The 9,811-nt window shown below is 47.7% G+C and overlaps 1 protein-coding gene across 6 annotated transcripts; it reads right to left on the reverse strand.

The window, feature by feature from the left end:
• Positions 1-5,738: 5,738 nt before the first annotated feature.
• On the reverse strand, positions 5,739-8,798 carry LOC119327562. Of its 6 annotated transcripts, XR_005158571.1 has the most exons (5): positions 8,264-8,798; positions 7,299-7,429; positions 6,840-7,116; positions 6,316-6,504; positions 5,739-6,219 (listed from the first exon to the last, which is right to left on the reverse strand). XR_005158571.1 is itself a non-coding variant. In XM_037600657.1 (4 exons), the coding sequence occupies exons 1-4, from the start codon at positions 8,600-8,602 to the stop codon at positions 6,164-6,166; spliced, it is 456 nt and encodes a 151-aa protein (XP_037456554.1). In that variant the 5' UTR covers positions 8,603-8,798; the 3' UTR covers positions 6,031-6,163. The 6 variants fall into 6 exon arrangements, 3 of the variants coding, with proteins under 3 accessions (XP_037456554.1, XP_037456555.1, XP_037456553.1); XR_005158570.1 differs by lacking the exon at positions 6,840-7,116; XR_005158572.1 differs by lacking the exon at positions 6,316-6,504.
• Positions 8,799-9,811: the final 1,013 nt, after the last annotated feature.

A 9,811-nucleotide genomic window follows, 5' to 3' on the forward strand; every position in this document is an offset into this window, starting at 1 on the left:
AATGATTATGTCGGTAATGAGAGTGGTGTGGTGAACACATTTTGGTAAAGGTATCGATGAGAGGCCATGTAGGAGTACATGGTGGGTTGTTTCATTGAAGCCGACCTTAAGCACTGAGATCTATATGTGTGATTTAAGACACAGCTACTACCATGCATTGGGCCCTGAAATATGACCCCGCTCGACTTCTTATTCACCCTAGCTCTCTGTCCAGGAGTTGCAAGTAGTTTCTGGTGTTTGTAGCCTACTGGAGGCCGTGGACAGCGCTGACCGTAGGGGTGGGCTGTGATGTGGTAGGTACGTGGCCGGGTGTACCGAATACCCGTTAGGTATCTCGGGAACCCTGTTCACATCGTTCGGGGCCGTATGGGAAACCTCGGCCGGACTCCCTGCGGATGGAACCTGAATAGGCGATAAACCTGGACTAGAGGCTTAAGTGTTTAGGTAGGTCGTGGTCTACACCCACGTCGGCTTTCGCTTGAAGTCTGCCGAGCACATGTCGTGTGCAGACGCTAAGTGGTGGAAACATGTATGAAGAAGTACACCCCTGCAGGGTTAGCATGATCTATTCGAATAGCCGCGTCCGTGGTAAAGGACTACTTGGTTGCCTATACAGTTCGTAGACAAGTAAATGGAAACTACTAAAAGCCTCAAGATAAGTGTGAGTGCCGAGGATGGCTCTTCCGTAGGAAGACGGAGGCGGATCCTCGGTAGTGTATTGAATTGGTGAGTAGTGGACTCGTGTGCGCAAAACCATTTCAAGTTGGAGTATCGTAGGATAGCCTAGCCAAGAGTCAAAGCTGGCTTGCTGCAATAACTCCACCAACCCTTCTTGATAACATGCATGTATGTAGGATCCGATGTAAGTCTTGCTGAGTACCCTTGTACTCATGTTGCTATAATCTACATTTTTACAGAAGACGCTGCAACCCCTTCTGATGGGTTCTATGTAGACGTTGACATCAACGAGTAGGCTAAAGACCCAGGTGGTGACCCTGAGCTTGTGAAGGACCACGTAGTATAGCTAGGCTTTCCAAGCCTCTTTTATTTTACTAGTTGTCTGTACTCAGACAAGTTACTTCCGCTGCTGGTTTGTATGACTGTATGACTTGTATGTTGGGTCGTGAGACCCGTACCTTTGTGTATGTTATGTATGGCTCCCTGAGCCTTAAATAAAGTACTTGTGTCGTAGAGTCATGTTGTGATGCTTCGTTGTATTTGCACATGTCGAGCATATTGTGTGTATGATTGAAATGCTTGGTATGTGTGGGATCTGACTATCTAGTTGTTTATCTTTAGTAGCCTCTCTTACCGGGAAATGTCTCCTAGTGTTACCGCTGAGCCATGGTAGCTTGCTACTGCTCTGGAACACTTAGGCTGGCCGGCATGTGTCCTTCTTCGTTCCTGTGTCTGTCCCTTCGGGGAAATGTCACGCTTTGAGTACCGGAGTCCTGTTAGCCCGCTACAGCCCGGTTTACCGGAGTCCTGCTAGCCCAGTGCTACAGCCCGGACCCACTTGCTGATGACCGACACGTTTGAAGCTGGGTCATGGATGCCTGTCCCTGTAAGTCTGTGCCACTTTGGGTTTACGACTAGTCATGTCAGCCCGGGCTCTTTATCATATGGATGCTAGCGACACTTTCATATACGCGAGCCAAAAGGCGCAAACGGTCCCGGGAAAAGGTAAGACGACACCCGTGGGGATACCGTGCGTGAGGCCGCAAAGTGATATGAGGTGTTACCAGCTAGATCGATGTGACATCGAGTCGGGGTCCTGACAGCGTTGGTAGCTTTAGTTGCATTAGCCCAACACACTCATATTGCCATGTTTCATGCATGCATCATATTGTTGCACATTGTTTGGTGATGCCTGTGTATCGTTATCCTTTACGACAGGATCTGTCCCCGAGGAGTACCGTGACTACCCTAACGAAGAACCGTATCCGTGCATCGAACCATCAGGCAAGCAACCAACCATTTGATCATATCGATACAATCCCATGTTCTCGCTCCTGCTCTCTTTTACTGCATTAAGACAACGCGATTCAAACTGTTGTGTGCTACGGTAGTTGAACCCATTTCCTCTGCATGACCTGTCATTGCCACAGTAACTAGATGAAACCCACTAGCATGTGTAGGAGTTGATTGAGCCATATGTATGTGTTGTTCCTACCTTGCTATGCCTGCTATGCTTAGAGTCGTGTCAGGTCTGGTTCATCTGGGTGATGGGCTAGAGTGAAATGATTATGTCGGTAATGAGAGTGGTGTGGTGAACACGATTTGGTAAAGGTATCGATGAGAGGCCATGTAGGAGTACATGGTGGGTTGTTTCATTGAAGCCGACCTTAAGCACTGAGATCTGTATGTGTGATTTAAGAATCAGCTACTACCATGCATTGGGCCCGAAACCAATGGACCCTCTCGACTTCTTATTCACCCTAGTTCTCCGTCCAGGAGTTGCAAGTAGTTTCTGGTGTTTGTAGCCTACTGGAGGCCGTGGACAGCGCTGACCGTAGTAGGTACGTGGCCGGGTGTACCGAATACCCGTTAGGTATCTCGGGAACCCTGTTCACATCGTTCGGGGCCGTATGGGAAACCTCGGCCGGACTCCCTGCGGATGGAACCTGAATAGGCGATAAACCTGGACTGGAGGCTTAGGTGATTAGGTAGGTCGTGGCCGACACCCACGTTGGGCTTCCGCTTGAAGGTTGCCGAGTACATGTCGTGTAAACGACGGTAAGTGGTGAGAGCGTGTATGAAGAAGTACCCCCTGCAGGGTTAACATGATCTATTCGAATAGCCGCGTCCGCGGTAAAGGACTACTTGGTTGCCTATACAGTTCATAGACAAGTAAATGGAAACTACTAAAAGCCTCAAGATAAGTGTGAGTGCCGAGGATGGCTCTTCCGTAGGAAGACGGAGGCGAATCCTCGGTAGTGTATTGAAGTGGTGAGTAGTGGACTCGTGTGCGCAAAACCATTTCAAGTTGGAGTATCGTAGGATAGCCTAGCCAAGAGTCAAAGCTGGCTTGCTGCAATAACTCCACCAACCTTTCTTGATACTAAGCATGTATGTAGGATCTGATGTAAGTCTTGCTGAGTACCTTTGTACTCATGTTGCTATAATCTACATTTTTACAGAAGACGCTGCAACCCCTTCTGATGGGTTCTATGTAGACGTTGACATCAACGAGTAGGCTAAAGACCCAGGTGGTGACCCTGAGCTTGTGAAGGACCACGTAGTATAGCTAGGCTTTCCAAGCCTCTTTTATTTTACTAGTTGTCTGTACCCAGACAAGTTATTTCCGCTGCTGGTTTGTATGACTGTATGACTTGTATGTGGGGTCGTGAGACCCGTAACTTTGTGTATGATATGTATGGCTCACTGAGCCTTAAATAAAGTACTTGTGTCATAGTGTCATGTTGTGATGCTTCGTTGTATTTGCACATATCGAGCATATTGTGTGTATGATTGAAATGCTTGGTATGTGTGGGATCTGACTATCTAGTTGTTTATCTTTAGTAGCCTCTCTTACCGGGAAATGTCTCCTAGTGTTACCGCTGAGCCATGGTAGCTTGCTACTGCTCTAGAACACTTAGGCTGGCCGGCATGTGTCCTTCTTCGTTCCTGTGTCTGTCCCTTCGGGGAAATGTCACGCTTTGAGTACCGGAGTCCTGTTAGCCCGCTACAGCCCGGTTTACCGGAGTCCTGCTAGCCCAGTGCTACAGCCCGGACCCACTTGCTGATGACCGACACGTTCGAAGCTGGGTCATGGATGCCTGTCCCTGTAAGTCTGTGCCACTTTGGGTTTACGACTAGTCATGTCAGCCCGGGCTCTTTATCATATGGATGCTAGCGACACTATCATATACGTGAGCCAAAAGGCGCAAACGGTCCCGGGCAAAGGTAAGGCGACACCTGTGGGGATACCGTGCGTGAGGCCGCAAAGTGATATGAGGTGTTACCGGCTAGATCGATGTGACATCGAGTCGGGGTCCTGACAAAATATGTGTTGAGATGAATCATCGCTTCAGTGACTCAAACCAAGAGGTAATTGCATGTTTCTTGTGTCTTGATCCCAAGAATTCTTTCTCCAAGTTTGATGTACAAAAGCTTTCTCGGCTTGCTGAAATATATAGTCCCGATTTCTCAAGTAGTGATCGTACAATATTGAGGGACCAACTTGAGACTTTTGTTCTTCATTTGAGAAATCATGCTGAATTTTCTACTTGCAAAGATGTTGAAAGTTTAGCTACAAAAATGGTTGAAACAGAGAAACATTTGGTCTTTCCATTGGTTTACAAGCTCATTGAGTTAGCTTTGCTACTGCCGGTGTCCACAGCATCTGTTGAGAGAGCTTTCTCGGCAATGAAAATTATCAAGTCTAAACTGCGCAGCACGATCAATGATGATTGGTTTAATCACTTGACGATATGCTACACTGAACGTGAAATATTTAAATCACTCGATGATGAAGTTATCACTCGAAGGTTTCAGGCCATGAAGGCTCGAAAAGGGATTTTACCGAGGCATCATTAGTTGGTATGTTTCATTTCCCATGTGAATATGTTTTAACAACTCCACTATAGACTATTAATTCTTACATTTTCCAATTGCAGGGTCTCTTTTTGGGTGCTTGATTGGACATTTGGATATCAAGTATTTTTTCGCGAGTACTATCATTTATTGAGATATTAGTTGTCGTATTTAATTTTAGTTTTATTAAAATTATGTGTATAAACAATACAATATCGATTGTTTGACTTTGAAACTATTCCGAATTTATCATTCTCCAGTTTAGTGCCTTATAGTTGTATAATTTGTATCCAATTATTCGGTTGCACTTAGCCGGTTCTGTTAGACAGTTTGCAGTCCGCCCCGGCTCCTAATTTTTCCTGGCTCCGCCACTGGGTCTTGGCATCAAGCCAAGAACTAGGTTTTCACTCGGATCCGCTCGAAGAACCTCCATCAAGCATCGTGTGCACGGGTCACCGCCGATCTGAGCCGCCGCACATCGAGCAGGCCGCATCGGCCAGATCAGATCTGTCCGATGGGCAAACCACGCATGGCGCCGACCCAACTACCAGGTCCTCCATGCCGCCACCGCCGATCCGAGGTCAGATGGTCCGTCGCCGCAGACCCGGCCGCCGCCGACGAACGCAGCCAAGGCCGATGCGCTAAGCAGGGCCGGCCGCCGCACCCGCCACCATCGCCGCCGAAGGCCGAGGCGGCCGCCACGCCACCAAGGCCAGATCGGCCGTGCCACCAGACGCCGCGGGGCTCCGCACCGCCCCCATGGCGCTGGTGAGAGGGAAGGCCCCCGCCACCGCCGTCAGCCCCCGGGCTATAGGCTGGCGGCGTCCTTCGGCGGCGGCGGAGGGAGGGATGGAAGGACGGGGAGCCCCGGGCAGCTAGGGTTGCGATCCCGCCCGAGTCGCCTGAGCGGGGCAACGCGGGGGGTGCGGGGTGCGGGATAGAGTGAGAGATGCGGAAGGCAAATGAGGGAGAAGAGTGTGTTTAAAGGAGAAGTTTAAAGGAGAAAGGTAGGAGGCTAGGAGCGGGTGGGGAGGCGATGCTCTGTAGCTCAAGTCGCCCGAGCGGGGACTACCAACGTGTATTTATGCTATTTGACGACCATGCCATGCTTATCTTACAATCGATTTATTTATTCTACGTACTGCTCTTCATGCGTGCTGCGTGATCAGTGTGTTGAGATCTCAAGTTCTCAACTACTCCCTCCGTCCCGAAATTAATGTCGCACGCCCAGTTCATTGGTAAATTTGCAAACAAAACCTCGTCATCTCAAAATTGTCTCAAACAGACCCCTCCGCCCCGTCTTCTTCCTCCGCTCATCGTCCGAGAGGGGCCGGCGCCGGCCAGCTGCGGTCCCCTCCAGCCGCGGTTCCTAGGGGCGTCGCCTCCGCCGCCTCGATCCCCTCCCGTCGCCCAGACTTGCGTTGCCGCCCAACTGCTCTGCCGCCGCCGCCCATACATGCACCGCCGCCAAGATCCGCGCTTCCGCCCAGAACTGCTCTCCCGCGCGTCCTCGAGCTCCCGCTGTTGCTCCTCCTTGAGCTCCGGTTGCTGCTTCTTCCCGAGCTCCCACTGCTGCTTCTCCTCGAGCTCCTGCTGGTGGAGCTCTGCTGTCTCCCGTGATTCTCCCCTATCGCCTGCTTCTCCCGTGCCCGTGTTGTTGTTGCTGCTCCTCCTCTGCACTCTCTGAAATTCAATCAAATTCACTGTTAATTTTGGAGCAGATCAAAATCAGACAAGATTTTCTTCTTTTAATCATCAGATAATTTTCTAGGAATGCACTTGATAATTTTGGAGTTGATGTCCTGCTAGTTGCAGTTCGAAAAAGATCCAATGGCTTCCAACTTCACTCGAGATTATTAAGTGTCCTTGGCAGCACATGATTGCTGGGATGTTTGTTCACTCCGGCCTTCGAGTTAAGGAGCTTCGTGCTCAAATCTCATCCGGCAAGCAGAGTTGCTCCAGTTCCTCCTAGACATCAACATTTCTGACAGTTTTAAGCTAACCCCCATTCTGAACAGTGAACACTGAAGGAAGTGTTTATCTTTAATGGACAAAACTGTATGCTCTTTTTCTGCTATTAAATGGAATAGTAATGGAACTAAAGGTAGGTGATTGCATTGATCTCAAGTTTGGGACAACCAAATAACCAACTGCAGGCCCTCAAATGTGCATCTAAATGATAATTGCGTTCAATTTAAAATTCAATAGCATAAGCATAACCTCTACAGACGTTGAGAAAAAAAATTGATGTGCAGGAAATAAATTCAGACAAACACCACGGTGTTTCCTGCTTGTGTTTTTACCTCCAGTGTTCTTTTTGCTAAACTATGCTTTGAGGCATCTTCAAATTCTTTGATATTGATGTTGTTTTATCGTCCAAATGCCTAGATGCTGTTGATTGACATTGATGTTGCCATTTTTGCCAAGTATGGTGGTTCTCTCTTGGACTTGCAAGGTTCTCTTTGGACTACTTTGAGGAGGTCACCTTTAATTCATTTGGATCAGGATCACCCAGCTAGCTAACTTCATGTGGGTGATGGGTTGATTCCTTACCGTAAAAAAACGATTGCAAAGTTTAACCTACCAAAAAAATGAGGCATACATGTAAAAAGATTGACCAAGGAACATACATCCATGTGGCGCTAGATGAGTGGCCAGTGTAAAGTTCCAACAGAGCAACAAGGTTGAAAAGAACAAGGTTCAGAACTTAAATGATGTCTCCACTCTCCAGTTTAAATTCAGTAACAAGGGAGAGCAAAAACCTTTTGCTGCTGCTGGAGGAGAACGGAGAAGGGCGGTTGCTTGATTGCAGAACGTGAGCACACTCATGACGTTGGGCGTTGTTTCGTTAGCAGTTCGTCGGACCGGGCGACCAAGGGTGCACATCATATGCCTGTGAAGATCAGCAAGCAAGTGGTGTGGTGAAACGAATGGTGATGAAGTAAGGGATACATGCGTGCATGATGATGCAACATTTTCTGATTAAATGCAGTCTAGACTGACTTTTAGACTGATTTTCCATCAAAATTGAAAATAGCTACACTAAGTTTCAAAATAGAAAATACACTTCTCAGTTTTACAGACTGAAAATTAATGTATGACAGTACAAAACTTGCTTGCAATAAAATCCCAACGCTCTAAAACTGAAACTTTAACTGACATTTAGACTGAATTTTTACTCCAAGAGTTTATATATTCAGATCACTTTAACTGAATTTTAGATTGAATTTTAAACTTTCTTGCAATAAGCTTGTAGTACACTTTATATAAAGATCAGGATCCAAGCTCTAAAATTGAATTTTTAACTGAGTTTTAAAGTGAATTTTTACGACTGCACCTGTTTCAATCTCAGTTTCAGAAAGTTTATATTCAGATCAGGAGACTGACTTTTAAACTGACTTTATATTCAGTTTCAGGTAAGGACATCAGAAATCTACAGCAGCGAGGCCAATTCTACATCATCTGTGACAGAGATTCTACGGCTGTGTGGCCAATTCTACAACATCTGTTTCAGAGAATCTACAGCAGTGAGGCCAATTCTATTGTAGCAGCCCAATCAATTCTACTTAAGCAAAGAATCTGTAGTACTCAAGCAAATTTGTAAGCAAGCAATGAATCAGTATGCAAGCAAACGTGTACTCAAGAAAATCTGTTGTCCCGAGGCCAATCAGTATGAAAGCATCTGTGTAAGCAAGCAAAGAATCTACAATACCGACGAGGAACAGACCTTGAGGTTGGTGTGCTTGGCGGTGGAGTCCTAGAGCGGATGGAGGAACATGTCGGAGCTCGCCGCCACCATCCCGCCGCCGCTGCTGCGTGGGCCGTAGCCACGTCGTAGTCAGACCTGTGTTGATGCTGGATGAGCATGACGAAGGCGGCCAGGTAGCCGCGGCTGCAGGAGATGAGCTCCTCACCTGACGACAAGCAGCAGCAGCCCCGTGCAGGCGACCGGCAGAAGTAGCTCTGTCGCGCCGTATTGGTAGTCTCCGCCGCAGACTGAGCACGACCGCTGCAGATCGAAGAGCCGGAGGGGGAAAATCGGATTTTTACCGATGCGGAGGGACATGCGAGAGGAAGAGAGCGCCGGTAACGCGCGCAAGGGAGAGGGCGCCGGCGCTGGGGAGGGAGAGGAACTGCGGGGGAGGGGGAGGAGGCGCAGGCAGCGTGGAGCTGCGCGGAGGGAAACGGCGTCGGTGGTGCCGGCCGGTCGGAGAGGAAGGAGGAAGAGAGCGACCACGCAGAGGGACTTCGGGTTCGGTCGGGAGAAGGCTGTGGACTAAATTGCAAAATGACAGCTGGGACATGAATTTCGGGACGGAGGGAGTACCAACCAGCGCAAGGCAAAAGGTGATAAGGTTCCTGAAAATTGGGTGCCACCTCAAGCGGTGTTCAACACGTTGTTTTAATCACGCTACGCAGCAACGACGCAGACACACAGCTTATCCACATGTGCTGTAAAAGCGTGCGGCTGCATGGCAGCATATGCAGATTCTACTTTCTCTTGGGATATGGCACCTAATACTAGTATTTCGTTGTCACTTTTTTTATCAGCAACCGCTACTGGCCAAGAAGCAACATGTAGAGTGCACGTTCATGGAGGGACTAATAAAACTAAACGAAAAAGCTTGAGAGGAAAGCATCCGATCGGAATAGCTGGAACAGTAAGGCCAACTGCAGCAGGACAAGGAGCATCAAGACAGGCCAACCAGAGTTGTGACTGATGAACTGGATTCTACTCACTTCATTCACTATTGTAAGATGTACTGTTTTTTTCATTCTAAATCGGATATATGTAGACATGTTTTAGTGCGTTTGTTTACTTGTTTCAGTTCGTATGTAGTCCATATGGAAATATCCAAAACACCCTATAATAATAAAAGGAGGGAGTACTTGGCAGTTGCAAGGAGGTGGTGTTCTTCACGCTTGACCTCTTCTCCTTTTGTATGAAACCTATTTTTAGGTAGTTTCCTAGACACCATGCTTCACAAAAATCAGTGCCCTCCAGTGCTCATTTCATGACTTCCTTGCTTTCGCAGCACCTGCCGCTCGTGGAGTAGGAAGGCCTATTCTTTTCCATATGCATATACATATGTCAACCCAATATTTTTCCCTCTTTATACCTTTTTCTAGAGGGTAAAGAATAGTTGGTTTCCAAAATTTCTTCTCGGTTTTTCACGTGGAACTGTTCAAATTTTGAATTCATTTTTATTGCTTAAGAATACATAAAGTTTTATGCATACATATTTTCTCACTTCTCAATGCATCAGATGGGTGT

Source organism: Triticum dicoccoides, chromosome 7A, assembly GCF_002162155.2.
Source record: "Triticum dicoccoides isolate Atlit2015 ecotype Zavitan chromosome 7A, WEW_v2.0, whole genome shotgun sequence".
Classification (NCBI taxonomy): Eukaryota; Viridiplantae; Streptophyta; class Magnoliopsida; order Poales; family Poaceae; genus Triticum; species Triticum dicoccoides.